Below are 18,660 nucleotides of genomic sequence, written 5' to 3' on the forward strand. Positions count from 1 at the left end.
GAAGTGAGACTTCCAGGTTTCAGGATGAGACTTGCAAACACGGTGCTGGCTAGTATTTCCTGCTATGCATAGCAGCGTCCTTAGACCTGGAAGGGACGGACAGCTGGTGCAGGTCAGACCCCTCACGTTATAGTAGGAGAACAGAGGCCCAGAGAGGGAGAGTGCCTTCTGAGAGTCACACAGCATCAGTGGCCCGCGTAGCACAGACCCAGGGGGAGCCAGGGCTGGGAACTTGCTGGGAAGGAGAACTGAGTGCTGCAGATCTGGGTTTATCATCTGCCTAATGGAACCCAGGCCAAAGAGGGCATCTCGGGGGACACCTAGGAAGCTGGGCTGCCCTACTTCACCCTGCCCCTTGGACGGGTGAGCTCGAGGCCTAGAAATGACTTCTGGAGGCTGGGAAACCCTGCATTTTCCCTGAGGGTTCTGTGGCTGGGCAGTCCCAGGCCATCCACACAGTCTCCACTGACCTGGGCCGTGGTCCCTGCCACCCACTGGCCTGGCCCAGGCCCAAGCTTCCATTTGTTCTTCTGCCTACCCCATGGTCTGTGAGTTCACCCCTCATGTTACAGTTGGGGTACAAAGAGGCTGATGGGTGAAGGGTCCTGTTCCCAGCTCCACCAGCAGAGGTGTGGTGTGTCGCAACAGGGTCTGAGCTGAAACCCAACAATTGGGCGCTTGTCATGGCCATGCTCAAAACATATGATCTATGCTGAGGCCGAGGGCACAGAGCCCAAGTGGCAGGGTCTGATTTGAATGCCCACGTCTGTACTCCTTTCCATTGAGTGTCCTCCAGGACCCAGAATGGCCATTTCCGGTTGATGTGTAGTTGTCTAGCCCTTGCTTTTAGAATGCAGATGTCAGAAGCTGCAGGATTCCAAACAAATGCAAGACGCTTCCGCCTCATTGCGGGCACAGTTCTGGGGGCAAGCCTGGGGACCTGCAGGACACGAGGTGGCTTGCTGATGCCACCTTTCATCCGCTCAGGCAACAGGTGGTCGTTAAGTATTGCCCTGAGCAACCTGGTTGTGCTGTGGTTAGATCTCACTCCCATTTTTTCTTCCTGCAAATGCTTCCGCCTGGTGCCTGCTCTGTAATTGAGGCTGTGCTTCCAGCTGCGGCTAACAGGGGGCACTGGTGGGCCTTGCTGGCTGCTGCTTGGCTGGGAAGAAAGGGGAAGAAGGGGAGAGAGAGAACCTGGGTGGAAACAATCTAGGGACCCTTGAGCCCGAGCCCTGCCCAACTCAGCCACTCTGCAGATTCGGGATTGGAGACACTGACCTTGGCATGGACTCGTTTTCTTATAACCGGCAACATTTTGTTCACAAGGAATATATACTCTTCTATTAAACTTTTAGAACTGAGACACAGGCAAGAAGAAAAATCCGTAACCAGTAATGGCTACAAGTAATAGCCATTATTAATATTTTGGCATATCTGGTCCTACTTATTTGTGTATGTCTAAATGGATTCTTGACATAACAGTCAAAAATCCACTCTTCCATATTCGACTCTACCGTTTTTTATTTGGGCAGCTCTCTTCCTAGTAGCAACTCCTGTCACACTCAGGGAGTTTTCCTTGGAGAGGGTTTTGGAGGTGAGGTGGGAATGCTAGAGCAGCATGTCTGTGCAAGTTGGAAGGGGTCACTGGGCAGAGCCATGTGCCCGGCCCCTCTTCGAAAGATAACGTGCTGTAGTGTCCCGTAGTTGATGTTTGCTTGTTACACTGCTTCCTTCGCAGTCTCGCTCTGAATGTCTACAACATCCATGTGCTCTTGGGAGTCTGGGCTTATATATATATTTTTTTAAATTATTTTTTATTTGTATGTATTATTTTATTTGTGAGAGAGACATAGGAAAAAAGAGAGAGGGGGCTCCCATCGGCCAGTTCATTCTCCAAATGCTTGGGAGCCAGGAACTCAGTCGGGGTCTCCCACAAGGGTGACAGGGACTCAGCCACTTGAGCCCTCACCTGCTGCCTCCCAGGCTGTGCACATTAGCAGGAAGCTGGTTTCAGAGCAGAGCTGGGACTTGGACCCAAGCACCCGGATAGGGATACAGATGTCACAAGCAGTGTCTTAACCACTAGGCCACACGCCCTCCCTGGGTGTACTAGCAGTGGGGCAGCAAATGTGCAGTTTCCATGTTGTCACCGGTCACAGCGAGTGTTAACAGCTTCCCTGTTCTCTCAGCCTTCCAGTTTGAACAATAAATAATAGACACAGCCTGTTACAGACCCACAGTGAAAGGAAGACTGCCCGTTTCTAGGTCATCAGTTCCCAGATTTTTTAAAAAACTATAATAGCATTATTGAAATACAGCTCAACTTGCTCTACTCTTGACCTGCTTAAAATGTGCAGTTCAGTGTTGTGTTGTTCTTTAGGGTCATCACGGTCTTGTACAGCCATCATTACAGTCAAGCTTCAAACCTTTCCTCGCCCCGGAAAGAACCCCCCTACCCATTAACAGCCCCTGCCCGCGCCCCTGGCCCTGGGCAAGCACTGATCTACTTTCTGTCCCTGTGTTTGCTTATCCGGGACACTTGATGTAAATGGAGTCCTGCACCGTGCGGCCTTTGTCCCTGCTTCCATTAGGAAGGAAGAAGGCTTCCAAAGCTTGAGGCTGATGTGGTGTTTACGGAGCATGCTCTCCGTCTACCCCGAGATGTAAAGCGGTCTGCAGAATTTATGGGGAAAGGCAGTGGCCCACCTTGGCCTGGGTGCCGAAGGCCTGCTCTGCTGTGGCCCCAGGCTCTCCCAGTCCCAGCTGCTCACCTGGCAAGCTGGCGTCCTAACCACGGGGTTGTGCCTTCTGCACAGTGCTGTGATTCAGATTAAAACCCCAGGCAATCACTTCTCAGCCTTTTGGCTAAGATCAAGTGTGTAAAACCCCAGGCAAGACCTTTCCCATCCAAGACCCCTGACTGCTTCCAGCCCTGACCCAAAGTGGGCAGAGTCAGCACAGTCTCGGCGGCACCGGGAGAGTGAGTGAGTTAGTGCCTCCCCTCTGAGAGCCAGCGCACACAGGCCAGGCCCTGCTCCTGGTTACTGGCCCCCAGGGTGGAGTGCCCGGCCTCTGTGTCTGTGTGTCACCCCAGGTGAGTGCGTCTTCAGCTGTTTCCAGGCCTCGCCCCATGCTCAGCTCCAGCCCGAGAGATCACAGCAAGGTGGATCTTTGCCTCTGCCCTGGCTCCCACCGAGGTCCTGAGTTCTTTGGGGGTTTCTCAGGGTCTCTAGCCAGGCCACTGCCTCTGCCCTGCCCCAGGACCCCCAGTGCCTGCCTCTTGGGGCTCCTCTGACTGTTGCTTCCCCTCTCTCCCTCCTGTCTCTCCACCCTCCCGCTCTCAGGTGGCTGCTGAGATCCTGGTGAGTGTCCCCTGCTCTTCCTGGCTTTTAACAACTTCTCTGAGTCAAGTCCGGCCGGGCCCAAGGGGCAGAATCGGGTTGTGATTTGGGGGCCTCGCTCCGCGGCTTCTCTCTCTCCCCTTCAGGGCCCCCTAAGGACCCTGCTGGGTCAAAATTGGGCCAGGCAGGCGTTCCCCGAGCGTCAGGCCATTCTTCATCTCTGGCGTGGTGTTTTGCTATGTAACCACCAGCTGTACACAGCTGTCTTTCCATTGACTCGGTGTTTGGAATCTGAAAGGAGTGATTTAGTGGGAAGTTTAGTTGGTGGGAATAGAACCCATGGCTGACCAGAAGGTGGCAATAGAACTGTGGATGTTTGGCACGTTCAGTGACGCTCGCCTGGGCCCTAGTCTGGGCTGCACATCCGCCCCCGAAGGGGACTTTCAGAGGGGGAGGGAATGACACTTGCTAGGCCTGTCTGAGTCAGTGCACGGGGCCCTGGGCATGGAGAGGGACTGTGGGGCCCATCGTGTTGGAGGCAAAGGAAGGAAGAAGGGGCCCATCCCAGTCCCAAAGGTGGAGCTGCCTCAGCCAGGGCAGACAGGAGAGTAGATGATAACCACGGCCTCCTTGGTTCCTCCTCCCGACTCCTCTCTCTGACCCCGGCTCTGCAGGAAATAGCAGACACCCCGAGCGGAGACAAAACCTCCCTGGAGACCCGCTTCATGACGATCCTGTGCACCCGTAGCTACCCGCACCTGCGGAGAGGTGAGGCCCCGTCCCCTCCCCTTCACCCCACGCGGGAAGAGCCCCAGATCTGATGGGAGGGTCTCTCAGCTCCCTGGACTAGAGAAGCTGGTTGCCCACCCCCTCCCTACCCTAGCAGTGGAGTGTGGCGGCTCACCGGGTCTTGAGAGCCCTGGGTTCCGGTTCTGGCACTACCATTAACGCATCGCTCCGACAACTTCCTTCACCTCCCTGGGGATGGATGGCTGAGACAGGGCATGATGAGTGGCTTTCGCCTCCCAGGCCAACCCTGATGGGTGGGTAGTAGCTTAGCACAGCACCTCGTGCACGGTTAACACTTCCTGAGTGCTGGCATCACTGTGATCTTTGCCGATAGGAATCTCTGCCCCAACTTGATACAGGAGGAGGAAGCCCAGTAGGGAAGGGGAGAGCTGGGGGCAGAGCCATGACTAGGACCCCTCTTTGTTTTGCTACCTCCACTTGGCTTCCTGGAACTTGCCTAGCCCGGGAGGCTCTGGCTTGGCGCAGTTTTGATTCCAAGTCCACGGCAGCCGAAGGCCATGATTGTCCTGTCCCAAGGATGCTGCCCAGGGCATCTACCTGCTGCCCTTTGTGCTCTCCAGCTGTGGCCTGTGGGCAGAGCTAGGTGGGAAGGGAGGGATGATCTCCCACTCCCCTCTGAATTCAAGCTAACTCCAACCTCTGGGGCTTCTCTTGGGGTCAGTCTTCCAGGAATTCATCAAGATGACCAACTATGACGTGGAGCACGTGATCAAGAAGGAGATGTCTGGAGATGTCCGGGACGCCTTTGTGGCCATCGGTAACTGGCAGGGACCATGGGAAGGGGCTGGGGCACTGAGGACTTGGCCAGATTCCCTGCCATGGCAGCTTCCGGAGCCACTGGGCTGCAGAGTAAACACTGCCGCAGGTCACCTCCTGGGGTCCTGCCAAATGTGTGATTGTCGGGGGCATCAGAGGACTCGTCCTCCACAGCAGGACAGGGTGAGGACAGGGCTTTCCCTGGGGACAGGCCAAGAAGGTGACACATGTCAGTCACAGCCTGTGTACTTACAACACGCACAACACACACCAGCCACAGTACGCATACACGCACACACTCTGTCCTCATTCAGCACCTGGCTCTCTTTGCTCACTTTGTTTTTCTTTTAATTTTTCTTTTCATTTTATTTGAAAGGCAGTAAGACAGAGACACAGAGGCAAACAGAGAGAGGTATTCCGTCCTCTGGATTATTCTCCGCAAATGCCCGCGGCAGCCAGAGTTGGGTCAGGCTGAAGCCAGGAAGCCAGAACTCTGTCCAGGTCTTCCACGTGGGTGGCAAGAACGCAGCTGTTTGAACCATTGTCTGTAGTCTCGCAGGCTGCGTGTTAGGAGGAAGCTGTGCTGGAAGGGGAGTAGCCAGGACTTGAACCGGGTGCTCTGATAAGACCGTGGGCATCCTAAACAGCCACCCAACCACTGTTCCATATGCCTGCCCCAGGCTACTCTTCTGACTTAGTTTGAGTGCTTAACTTCAAAAAAAGTCTTTCCCTTTTTGGATCTCGATTTCTCCAGGTGTAAATATGAATGAGGAGCCTGGTGCCACAGCTCAATAGGTTAATCCTCCGCCTGCGGCGCTGGCACACCAGGTTCTAGTCCCAGTCGGGGCGCTGGATTCTGTCCTGGTTGCTCCTCTTCCTGTCCAGCTCTCTACTGTAGCCCGGGAGTGCAGTGGAGGATGGCCCAAGTGCTTGGGCCCTGCACCCGCATGGGAGACCAGGAGAGGCACCTGGCTCCTGGCTTCGGATTAGCGCGGTGTGCCCGCTGCAGCGGCCATTGTGGGGGTGAACCAATAGAAAAGGAAGACCTTTCTCTCTGTCTCTCTCTCTCACTGTCCACTCTGCCTGTAAAATATATATATGTATATGGATGAGGAGACACAAGCAAGGGTTAGACTTGTATAAGTATATTTTTCAATCTGACCAGGAGGTGGCAGTGAAAGGTTTTCACATAATCCCCATCAATTCTAAGTTGTACCTTGATTTCAGAGTTGCTGAAATGCGGGGCAAGGGTGTTTGAGCATGGATGAAATAGAAGCATCATTGCTGTTGCTGCTACTTCGTGTGTCATGGGCCTTTGCCACCCAGGAGCAGGCCCTAGAGGCAGGGAAGCCTGGACTCCAGGTGGAGTCTGTGCCTTTCCAGCTTCTCGCTGTACATCCTTGGGCAAATCCCAAAGCCTCTGCAAACTGGAGGTGACCGTGGTACCCAGTCACTATGGTGGATTCTGAGATTTAGTGAAGCAACTAGAATAGGGCCCCCTGGCACACGGTGTACACTGGGAAAATAGTTGCTTTTACTGGGATTTCCTGCCGGGCCCTCGCAAAGTTCCCTGCAGTGGATTTGGGTTGTAGTGGATTTGGCGCTCTTAGCAGCCGGTTCGACCAAGGAGGACCCCGAGGTTCAGAGAGGTTAATACCACTATAGGAGCCTGGGCTCAACACAGGCTACCGGCATCCAAAGTCCATGCTTTTTTTTTTTTTTTTTTCCTTTATTTGACAGGTAGAGTTATAGATAGTGAGAGAGAGACAGAAAGGTCTTCTTTCTGTTGGTTCACTCCCTAATAGCCGCTACGGCCAGCGCTACGCTGATCTAAAGCCAGGAGCCGGGTGCTTCCTCCTGGTCTCCCATGTGGGTGCAAGGACCCAAGCACTTGGGCCATCCTCTGCTGCCCTCCCAGGCCGCATCAGAGAGCTGGACAGGAAGAGGAGCAACGGGACTAGAACCCGGTGCCCCAAACGGGACTAGAACCTGTGGTGCCAGTGCCGCAGGCGGAGGATTAGCCAAGTGAGCCACGGCATCGGCCCCAAAGTCCATGCTTTTAACACCTGCACATCTTGCCCTCCTCGTGTGTTTCCTTCACTGTCCACTTCCACCTTGAACACACAACATGTCTACACACACATGTGCATGTGCATGTGTACACACACACACACACATACAAAACATCATTCAAGGGCTGGTTGCCAAGGAGAGAAGTTTCTGCCCAGTGTGGCCTTTACCAGACTGACAAAGCCCTGGGCTTGGGGTTGGAGGAAGAGAGGGGCTTCCTAGACTTGGAAGGATGGGATTTGATGGCAGTGTGGGGGGTCAAGTAGTGGAGGGCAGATAGGAGATAAGTCTCTACTGGCAGGACAGTGGCACGAGGGGAGTTGCAGGGAGCAGGGGTGGTGAGGTAGCACAGGAGGCAAGAGCTTTGACTTTGGCTTTGGCTTGCAGGCCGAGGAGCGTGGGCCTGTCTGGGAGGCGGCAGGGAGCTGTTTGAGGAGCTGGGGAAGGGAGTTGTGTGTGATGTGATTTTGCTCAGGGCACTCCTGAGCCTGCAGGGGAGTCTCTCCCAGACGTGTGCCCTTGGAGTGAGCACCTCCAGCCTCTCGCTCCTGGCCCTCACGGAGGTATTTAATCCCCAGAGCCATTCCAGCCCGCTGGGACTGGTTTCTGCTTCCTCCAGGGCGAGCTGTCTGAGACACCCCCAGTGCCTGCCTGCATCAGGCGGGTTCAGGAGCCTGGAAATCAAGCAGTTGCTCAGGGCCAGAGAGCCCCAGGCCTTGGGGAAAGACCAGGCTGGGGCAAGCAGGCAAGCAGTGTCTGTGGAGCAGGGGCCACCAGTGCAGAGAGACTATGCAGGCCTGGGGCCCAGTGCAACCCCAGGGATTCTCTCAGTGCCTTCAAGAACACCAGGGACACTTTCTTTGGGGCAGTAAATCAGTAGTTCCCAAACTGTAAGCTGCCGCAGAGTAGGGTGGTGGCCATCCTGGTTTGTGTGGGGCTTTCAGTGCTAAAACTAGAGATGTCCCTGGCAGAGTCAAGGTGGTCACCCACCTCCGGAAGTTTTGGATTCGGCACACGTGGGGTGGAGCCTGAGAGTTTGCGTTTCTGTGAAGTTCCTAAGTGATGCTGGTGTTGCTGGGCTGAGAACCACTGCTTGCAATGTGTTTAGAATCTGAGTCTAGAACCTGAGTCCAGAACCAGTCTAGAACCCGTGTCTAGAACCTGTGTCTAGAATCTGAGTCTGAAGGGTGGAGCTGAAAAACCTGAGCTTTGACCAGGAGTCTCAGGTGACTGTGATGCACTTGAAAACTGGAGGCCCTTGGTTTCCTGTGGGGTTCATTCTCTCTGAATCCTCTACTGACAGGAAGTGGCACTGCCAGCCGCTGGGAGCCAGGCTTAGGGATGAGCCATGGCAGGTGGGGTGGGGGTGAGACCCTGAGATTGGCAATGATCTGCAGCAGCTGGCTCTTGGGAGGGGAGGAGGGACGGGGATCCAGCCCAGGGTCTGGGGCACACAGTCTATGACCAGGTTCCCTGTGTCTCTCCCCTTTCCCACCAGTTCAAAGTGTCAAGAACAAGCCTCTCTTCTTTGCCGACAAACTTTACAAATCCATGAAGGTAAGAAGAACTGCTCGTTTCTTTGCTCCTCTCTCTTCAGGTGCTGGCAGGTGCACAGACACACATGTGTGCACAGGCGCACATTCACAGGTGGATTGGGACCTGCGGCCACTGCCCCCTCCCCCTGGATGTTGCTCAGCATTGCGACAGTAGTTCATCATGGGCTTTGCCCCCCAGGGGACATTTGGCAATGACTAGACACATTTTTTAGTTGTCGCAACTTGGAGAGTGTCCCACTAGCGCCTGCGGGGGAGAGATCAGGGCTGTCATTGAGCTCTGGGGACATGGGGCTGAGCAGGACACTCATCTGGAGCTCACATTCTAGCAGGTGACACATGGCCAGCCTCCCAGCCCAGCCCCTGGAGCTCCCCTGCCATAGGTGGTTCAGTGTAGGAAGGAGCCTGAAACCCCTCGCAGCCCGCAGACCCCAAATGACAACTCTTACTGAGCTCTTACATGTGCTTGGCCCTGTGCCGAGTGTCCTGTGCATGCCTAGCCCCATACTGAGTGTTCTGCCTCTGAGCATGGGCGACCCTCATGGCAATCCTGTGAGGTTGTGCTAGAACCCTCATTGCATAAAGGAAGAAACAGGCCTGCATAGGTTAAAACCTCTCCCAAGGTTGCATGGCTCCTAAGTGACAGAGCTGGGACTCACACGTAGCTCGGGTTCCTAAATCCCTGGGGACAGAGGCAAGCTGGGGCTGCCCACACACCCCCATGCCCTGTGCATGCTGCTTGAGCTCTCACTGTTTTCTTAGGGCCACAGTGACAAGTCCCACAAACTGACTGACAGCAGAAGTGGTTCTGGTTCTGGAGAAATGGTTCTCCTGGTTCTGGAGGCCAGACAGCCAAAGTCAAGTTGCTGGCCTGGGCTGGTTCCTTCTGGAAGGCTGTGAGGGAGAGTATCACATGCCTGTCTCCAAGCTTCTGCTGATTGCCAGAAATCCTTGTGTTTCTTGCTGTGGATGCATCACCCGATCCCTGTCTCTGCACATGTCCTCCCTCTTCTTCCTGTAAAGACAACAATTTTTTTTAAAGATTTTTAAAAATGGTTTTTTAAAAAAAGATTTATTTATTTAGTTGAAAGGCAGAGTTACAGAGAGAGCGAGAAAGAGAGATCTATCCACTGATTCACTCCCCAAATGGCCACAGTGGCCAGGTCTGGGGTGATTCGAAGCCAGGAGCCAGGATCTTCTTCTGGTCTCCCCCGTGGGTGCAGGGGCCCAGGCACTCAGGCCATTTGCTGCTGCTTTCCCAGGTGCATTAGCAGGGAGCTGGATCAGAAGTGGAGCAGCCACGATTCGAACCTGCACCCATGTGGGATGCCAGTGCCACAGGTGGCAACTTTACTCACTAGGCCACAGGCCCCTGAGACACCAGTTCTTGCATTTAGGTCTTGCCCTAATTCAGTATGACATGTGCAAAGACCCTCTGGGTGAATCAGTCACGTTCTGAGGTTCCCAGTGGGCTTGAATTTCAGAGAGGATATTATTCAGCCCCTACAGGCCCAGTCCTAGGCTCAGGGGTTTTGGTCAAGCTCTGTGGGGCAGAGGTAGGTGGGCATCTACTATCTTGCCTGATCTAGCTTCATCCTGACTCAGGGCGCTGGCACTGATGAGAAGACCCTCACCAGGATCATGGTCTCCCGGAGTGAGATTGATTTATTCAACGTCCGGCAGGAATTCATCGAGAAATACGACAAGTCCCTCCACCAAGCCATTGAGGTGAGGCGGGGTCAGAGAGGTCGTGGGGAGCGGCGTGCATACTGGATCCTAGCCTAAGACGAGGAGTCTTTTTATGCCATGGTTTTTTTCTCAAGAGTTGAGCTCTTAGAACAGCAAGGATTTTCTAAATGAAAGGAACATCCTGGAATTGCCTCATTGTTTATACCAAAGTAAATTCCAGATTTCCAAGCAAAACAGCCCATTTTTTGGGTTGTGTTTAAAAACAGCTTAATTGAAGTTTCACTTACAGAGCATAAAATCTGCCTGTTGTAAGGAAACAGTTCAGCAATTTTTACTAAATTTACTGAGTTTTGCAACCGTTATCACGTTCCAGTTCTCAGACATTTCCATTCTGTCCTGAGTTCCCTCTGCTGGTTTCCCGGCTTCCACTCCTGGGCATAGGCTATGGTTTCCAGTTCTGGATATTTCAGATTAATGGAATGCTGTACTGTGGGGCCTTTGGTGTCCGCCCTCTTTGAGTTATGGAGCCCTTTTTGGTCTTTGAGATTGGCCAGGATGTGAAAATTTGATGGTGTCTGTATTCGGTCAGCTAGACTGGGAGCATCCCACAGGCTGTTTCACGCAGACTCAATGGGAATGGTGGTTGTTAGCAACCTTTAAAAGGTAGTCAGGCAGTTTCGAAGTGTAAAATGTGCATGCTGCGACTTGGTAATTCTGCTGGTAGGAATTTATCCTATAGGCATCGCCACACAGGTTCCTAAAGACATGTAAGAGGGTGTCTGTGCCCGCACCGTGTATAGGAGCAAGAGATGGAGGGCCTCCAACAGAGCTGCTTAGCTAAATTACAGTACATGCATGTGACAGTATCTTACAGCCATGAGAAGGCGTGAGAAGTCTATTGATCTAGAATCTTCTTGTCAGTCAAAAACACGTATCCAGACAGAATATGTGTCCATTTGTATAGGAAAGCAGCGTTATAAGCTTACACATACTTGTATGTACACAGACTGTTGTCAGAAAACCATTCAAGAAAGTACTAACAGTTGGCTGCCTCTGGATTTGGAGAACTAGGACAGCGATGGGAGAGAGGCTTTTATTATATGATCTTTCCTTGCATGGGAATTGCTTACAACAACATATAACTTTAAAGATCACGCATATTTTTCTGAAAGCCGTATATGCTCAAACTGCTCAGAGCCCCCTGGGAAAGGGGCTGTGTGCTTAGTGGGAGGAAGTCTGGCCTCTCCCCCAGCCCGACTGCCCCCCAGACCGTGGCGCCCAACGCCCCCAACAGCAGCCTGGGCAGTTGGTGCTCAGTCAAAGTTCTCCAAGCGTGGGCTCACACAACACAAGGGGGAAATGCGACAGAGATGCTTCCAGAAGGAGGGGAGGTGGGAGAGCTGCCGAGCTCTGCAGGGGTCAGATCCCAAAGGGGCTCAAAGCCAGGCTGAGAGCTGGTGCCATCTTCCTGAGGGACATGGGGGCCACTGCGGGAGCCCCCTCCATCCCTGTGGCCTTTGTCCAGCCACTGCGGTGGCGAACGAGAGCAGCCAAGGGGGACGTCTGGATTGACGGGCAACTGGAAAGAGGGGACATGGTGGCCTTTTTACTCACTCTGCTCTCTCTCTGCTCCTGCCAGGGCGACACCTCGGGGGACTTCCGGAAGGCCTTGCTGTCTCTCTGTGGTGGCGAGGACTAGGCCACCAGCTGTGGGTAGCAGCACCAGCCACCACCCCCAAGCCATTGTTCCAGCTCCAGAGACTGAGGGAGGGCCCGGGTTGGGGTCGGGCCAAGGAAAGGCTTCCACCTCCCCGAGCCATTGAGCACCCAGCACAGCCCCAGCTACCCACGGCCAAGCGGCTGAAGAGCCGTAGCCCCAGACCCCAGCCACTTGTGCTCCCTCTGCCTCTGAAGTCCTTTCCAGCTTCCGTCCCTGGCCACAGCCCCTGTCCTGGTTTGGGCTTTTTCACATCCAGAAGCATACGGACGCCGTCTGTAAGATGAGTGATGTGTGCATTTTGAATGCATGGGCGTGGCTGCGGGAGGAGGAGCCTCTGAGCCAGGGCCAGCTGACCATCTGCCCCAGCCGTGTCCAGAGAGGCCACGCTGGAGGACCGGGCTGGGGGCAGGAGGCAGGAGGCCTGGGCTCCACCTGCAGCTGCCACGCACTTGCTTTCTGACCTTGGCTGCTCTCTTTCCCTCCCTGAATCTCTGCTCTCTTAGCTACAAAGTGGGAGTTGGACACAAAAAAATCAAAACCTCTAACTTTGACATCCTAAGGTGTTCCTCCAATTCATGCCCTTGCCACTCTTTCTGTCTTTGGAGAAGAAATAAAAAGAGACACACAAACACGTAACCGCGTTTCCAGCGAGGGCCTCTGCTGCTTAGAAGCTGCAGCCTGGACTCCCTCCTTGGAGCTGGAGGCCCTGCCAGGCGGCCGGCGAGTCCTACTTTGAGCTCTCCCAGCGTGAGCTTGCTTCAGGCCCGGGAAGGCTGGCCCGGGGCCTGCCCAGGCTCTCAGCCCCTCCCCCCCACCCTTTGCCCTCTCAGCGCATCGACGTTTCTCTGTGTGCCCTTCATCCATCGCAGCCAAACCCGAACTTCCTCTTTTGATGTGCTTGGGGCACCAGATGCGATGGTAATCTGGGGAGGCCCGTGGAAAGTTTCCACTTTGTGAAAGTCACGATAAGCGGGGAGGCTCAACTGCAGGCTCTCGGCCGCCCCTCCCCCCAGCCCTGCAGGTGACTGTGGGCGACTGTGGCAGAGGCTACCGGCTGGCCAGAGTGCTTTATCTGCAGGCCAGGGGATGCTGACCCTAGGGCCGGGCAGACAGTGGAGAGACTCGTGAGTCTGGTCTTGCCCCTCACTGCATGACTGCAGACCAGCCGTTGCTCTGGCTGTGCCTCGGTTTCCCCATCTGTATATTGAGGGGTCAGAGCCAGCGATTTCAGAGTGCTTTCCGTGTCTGACACAGCACATCTGAAATGAAGAGGTTATCTTGTCTTACCTTCCCTGCTTCCTCTCCTCCGCCAGGCTGTGATGCCGAGAGGCAGCTGAGAGTTTTGGGGATGTTTGCCCAGTTTAATTTAACCGTTGCCCAAGGATAAATCGGCAGAAAGGCTGGGAGTTGGGAGTTAAGACCTTCGCCACTGACTGACTTTGAGCATTCCAGAACCTCAGTTGCCTTATCTGTAAAATGGGACTCCAACTTCTACCGGCCTTGGAGTAAAATGAGACTTTGTGTAAAAGAACTAAGCATGGCACCTGCCTGGCTTGGAGCAGGCACCGCCTGCCTTGAGCCAGGCTCAACTGTAGGAGCTGGGAGATGGATCCCATGGTGCGTTCTGAGCTTTGGTTTCAAGATCTCAGTCAGCTATCGATCAGAGACATCCAATACCCGAAAGAATTGTGTCTTGAGAAACATATCCCAAGGAGAACGGAGCCGAGGCTGGAGCAAAGGAGTGATGGGATCCAGAGAGAGAAGTGAGGTGGCTTGGTGAGGCCAGGAATGAAGATGGGCAGACAGGAGCACGCACTCGGGACAAGACAGTGTCCTCGGGCCTGCACGTGCATGTCCACTTGCTGGTAATTAAGGGCTGGTCAGATGGGAGAGGGGCCCTAGGGGTGTGTGGAGTGGATGCGAGTAGCACTGACAGTTTGCAGTCACAGCTATGAGGAAAAGAAAGTTGGGGGTGGGGGTTTGCATCCCACTGCAGAGGACTTTGAATATCAGGATTTTCTCATAATTCTGGGGAACCTTGGACTTTGAATATCAGGATTTTCTCATAATTCTGGGGAACCTTGGGTGGATGTAGGTTGAGTAGGAAGACTGTGTGTCTAGCTATGCATTTTATTTTAATTTCTTATATGAGAGGTAGAGAGACAGACAGAGCTCTTCCATCTACTGATTCTCTCACCAAAAGCCCACTATTGCCAGGGCCAGACCAGGCCAGTTCTAGGTCTCCCACGTATGTGGCAGGGACCCAAGAACTTAAGCCATCGCGGGCTTCCTCCCAGAGTGTGCACCTTTTCCCTTCCCAGCATCCCCTTTCCCAAGAGCTCTGGGCTGGGGTGAGCCAACTCCGTGGGCAGCAAGGAATCATAGGAAGACTTTGAAGGGGGTGGTCCTTTGAGCTGAGCAAGGAGCTGCTGTTTGGGATTGCTGTCTTCACACTCCCCCCTAGTGCGGAGCAGTGTGGGAACTGTTGGCTACTTAAAAAAAAAAAAAAAAAAAAAAAACCTGGTCTTGACTGTGCCCTTCGCTTGGCTGAGGGTAATGAGTCACTGCCAGAAAGATCCCAGTCATGAAGTTTCGCCTGCGCAGCCCTGAGCCCCTCTGTAGTAGTGCAGGGGTGAGTGCCCCCATTTTACAGGTGAGAAAACTGAGGCTCTGAGGGGTGAAACAAGCGACCCAAAGATATGGGCAACACGTCATGGGTTGACCGAGCTGGAAATACGCTTAGAAGTGACCCCAAACAATCCTTTTGTTTTTGAGTTTGCTAGCAGTCCCAGAAAGCAGAACTGTGACCAGGGAATCGGTACTGGCCAGATCTGCAGCTATAACCCGAGCTTGTGTTCCAGGCCCGCTGATGTCTCCTTTTCCTTAGCCAGATCAAGCTGAGAACGGGAGGGAGAAGTGTGAAGTTGCCCTAGCTGGATTTCTGAACCCAGAAGGGGTTGGCCGGCCTCTGGCTTCCCTCTCCATTCCCCGCCAGACCTCAGGTGTCCTAAGGAAACTTCCTCCTATTACAGTTGGGGAGAAGCAAGTGGGAAATTCTGGTTATATAACAACTCTAGGCTCTGCGGTTAGGTCTGTGTGGGCAGCTGGGCCCGGATTTGAATCCCAGCCAAGCACTAGGAACAGATAGGCCACTTGACTCCGTGTGTCTTGATTTTCTCTTCTGTAAAGTGGGATTCACAGGGCTCTTGTGAAGATTAGACCAGGCAATGCGTGTGTATTTCTGAGCACAGTGTCCTGGATGCAGGCAGAGCTCAAGGAGTATCAGCTCTTCATCATTATCACAGAAAGGATTCCATCTTACAGGAGAATAAACAGGCTCCGGGGTTGGGGGGGGGGGAGGTGGCCCTGGGGAGCAAGAGAGCCAGGAAAAGGGCTCCAGCCTGCCTTGGGGCAGGGAGGAGGGGCCAGCGGAGGCAGGTGTGAAGCCAGGTATCTACCTGGGAAGCCAGAGGTAGGAAGTGCTTTTAAAGGCTGCGTGTGAGGCCAGGGGCCCCTGATGCAGGCCATCCCACTGGCTTCCTTTCAGCCAGGAAGGACCCTTGGAGCCCTGAGCCAGCCCTCTGGGAGTGGGCCCTGCCCGCCAGGCCAGCTGTTCTCAGAAGTTTCCGCCACATGGCATTTCTGTGGCGTGGTCCCACCCCTTCCTCTCACCCACAGCCACCTGCAGTCGTGCTGCCAGCTGCCTTGAGAACCCCAGCCCCCGCCATCCCATCCAGACAGCCGGGGACTTTGCCCCGGGAGGGCCTGATCAAAGCAAGCAGGTGGGGTGTTGATGCTTCCCATCCCTCTTTCCCACACCTGGAGGCCACTCAAACCCCATAAACACTGCTTGTCACACCTACGTAATCCCAAATCATTGCTGCTTGCACCCTCAGGGACTCTCGCAGGGGCTGCCGGGGGCAATGGTGTGAATGTGCTCTGTGCCCCAAGAGTTCATGTGTCGGAGACATGGTCTCCAGTTCAGTGGTATTGAGGTGGAAGGGGCTTTTAAGAGATGGGGCCTGGTGGGAGGTGGTGAGGTCATTTATGGGTGCTGTACAGGAGATTAATCCAGTAGTTCTTGTGAACTAATCCAGTTGGTTTCCATGAGCATGGACTGTTCTAGAAGAGCAAGAGGGCCCGCCCCTCCTGGCTTCCTGTCTCGCCGAATGATCCCACTCTCTCATGCTTCCACTATGACGCCCACCATCTGCCACGAAGCTCTCTCCCCAGAGGCCAGACGGGGCTGTCTCATCCTGGGCTTGCAGCCTTCAAAACTGTACACGAAGTGGACCACTTTCCATTATAAAATACCCAGCCTCAAAGACACCCAGCATCAACAACACTGCTGGTGTGGCAGAGGCACACCTCTGCTGATAACACACACACAAACCCTTTTTGATGGCACACAGGAAAAGTTAAGTGTTAGCCCCACAAATCCACTGCTGGTAACAATGAGAAATGGAACCGTTGTGGTCCAGTTACTGGCCGCACAGGACGCACCTCACACAAGTCCCCAAGTGTGCGCTGTACACAGACTGTTCTGCACACAACTCCAGAAACCAAGGCCCTGCCTGTTGTGTGAGCTCACTGATAGGAAGTGAAACGACCCAGCCCTCAGGCAGAATTTGGGCCCTACAAACCCAATGTGAGCGCTGGTCCTACTTAGTGTCCCACACTGGGAAGACAAGACCAGCTCCCTTAAACCTTAAAAAGGAGTGGAGTCCTGAGGGAAGGCTTCCTGGAGGTGGTAAAATTTAAAGAGGTGGGGGAGGGGGCAGGTAGATAGGGAAGAGAGAGGGAGAGAGGGAGAGAGAGAGTGATTAATTCTCCTTCAATAGCTTTGAGCCCATTCCGTTGACTGCCAGGAGCGTCCTAGAAGCTGGTAGTGATGAGGTTAACAGTGTCAGCCACCGTGGGGCTGGGATTTGCCCAAGGTGAGTCAGGGTCTCTACCTTCCTGGTGCCCTTCAGCTGTTCCCAGGATAAAATTCCCCCAGCGAGTGAGAAGGAAACCTAAAACGAAACTTTGCTGGACTTGGTGGACTTGAGCCTTGTTCATGTCTGCGGCGGCGGCAGCAGCAACACCAGGTCTGTCCTCGTCATCGTGGTGTCACCGCCCCTCTCGGAGGCTTGGTCTCCCCCCGGGGTTGGAATGCCCTGCTTCCGGGAGACATTTTTAGGGACAAAATGAGACGAGGCATACTATGAAACCTGGTACCCTGTGGGTGCTGGGGCCCTGTCCCCTGCCCGTCTCCTCCTGTCTTTCCCGGTCCCCCTCTCTCTCTTCTCCCGCTCCTATCCTAGAGTCCAGGTTAGTTGGGGTGCGGTATTTGCATAGATACGAGACCTCACCCCGGGGAAATTCCCCGTGGTGACCAGGCTTCCTTTCTGAGGTCAGGCCACATCATCAGACACTTCTCCTTCCTCTCTGGCTTCTCCCAGCCCGCTGCGGGCTGTAGCCCCTCTGCTGTGTGGCTGTAGATCTGGGCACACAGATTGCGTCTCCTCCTGTGACTTTGGGTGCTGTCTAGAAGGTGGGGATGTGGAGGCTGGCTTAGGGACCCGGAAGAAACCCAGTGAGGTGACATCCCAGAGGAGCAGAGGGTAGCGAAGCAGGTAGTGGGTGGTCAGGAGCCTGGACTGTAATGCGAGCTCACCAGCTACTTGCTGGGTGCTTGCTGTCCCCTCCCTGTTGCTTAGTTTCCCTTCCTATCCAGGGAGAAGACCAGTCAAGATAATCTCCATGCTTAGTTCCAGATCTGATAGACCAAGAAGTCACTTCCTTTGGCAGCATGGTTTGGTTTGGCAACATTTGTTCTTGGATCCTTTTCCTTTGAAAAGAATCTTGCAACACGCTTCCCTCAATCTTTTTCTTTGGAAAGCACAGTTTTGCAAAACGCATCCCTGAATCCCATTCTTCAGATTCTGACAGAATGACACGTGCTTCCTGTCCTCTTAGTGACTTAGTCTGAGTTTTCGTTTTTCCTTTTGCATCCACCATGAATAATGTTGTGCAATCCGCAGAAGGAGAGACAGAGCTCTCATCTGTCCAGAATCGAAGGTCCCTGGTCCTCATGGTCTCTGACCCCGGTCCTGAGAAGGCACCTCCCTTGCTACCTAAAGGGAGACAAGTCTGGGAAGCTCAGGAATCCAGTGAAAGTGAGGTCCTGGGACCCCCACAGGGGGCAGCTGCTGGGGCAGGGGTCGCAATTTTGCACCTGGGAAGCTTTGCAAATACCTGTGCCCAGGTCACGCTCCCAGAGATCTAATTTCACTGGTCTGGAGCATGGCCTGGGCGTCTGTTCCTTTGCAGAGCTCTCCGGGTGCCCCCAGTATGCCGCCAGGACTGAGACCTGCTGATCTGAGGCCCCATCCAAGCCCAACGGGATCAGATAACCCCGAAGGTCCCTGAAGCCGACAAACCTCTTGCCCTATATTCTTTATGAAAGCATCTTAACAGGTGTCTCTTACAAGCAGACAGCCGCTCCCAGTGTTACAGACAGGCAGGGAGAACTGACTTCCCTCCTAGATGAGGAAGGTGAGAGACAGAGAGAGGAAGTGTGATGGGGTCACGTGGTGACTCAGTACCCGCAGGGGGCCTGGCACCTCACAGACAGACGGAGACACCAGTCATTTTTAAATACCTGTCATTTACCCATCATCTGGAAGAGTGGTTTCCAGCTGTTCAGACAAATATTGGCCACCAGGACTATCCA

The 18,660-nt window shown here is 54.1% G+C and overlaps 1 protein-coding gene across 2 annotated transcripts in view; it reads left to right on the forward strand.

Annotated features, from left to right (window-relative positions):
* Positions 1 to 12,578, forward strand: part of ANXA6 (annexin A6) — a 48,381-nt gene extending 35,803 nt beyond the window's left edge. Inside the window, exons 21-26 of one of the 2 annotated variants that reach the window (XM_062188813.1) lie at positions 3,348 to 3,365; positions 4,019 to 4,112; positions 4,816 to 4,911; positions 8,479 to 8,537; positions 10,139 to 10,261; positions 11,862 to 12,578. In XM_062188813.1, the coding sequence (XP_062044797.1) occupies positions 3,348 to 3,365; positions 4,019 to 4,112; positions 4,816 to 4,911; positions 8,479 to 8,537; positions 10,139 to 10,261; positions 11,862 to 11,921 (450 nt within the window). In that variant the 3' untranslated portion in view covers positions 11,922 to 12,578. The remainder of the gene's footprint in view (positions 1 to 3,347; positions 3,366 to 4,018; positions 4,113 to 4,815; positions 4,912 to 8,478; positions 8,538 to 10,138; positions 10,262 to 11,861) is intronic. The other variant, XM_062188814.1, reaches the window with a different exon arrangement.
* The last annotated feature ends 6,082 nt before the right edge of the window (positions 12,579 to 18,660 follow it).

The sequence above is a fragment of the Lepus europaeus genome, chromosome 4 (genome assembly GCF_033115175.1).
Source record: "Lepus europaeus isolate LE1 chromosome 4, mLepTim1.pri, whole genome shotgun sequence".
Lineage (NCBI taxonomy): Eukaryota > Metazoa > Chordata > Mammalia > Lagomorpha > Leporidae > Lepus > Lepus europaeus.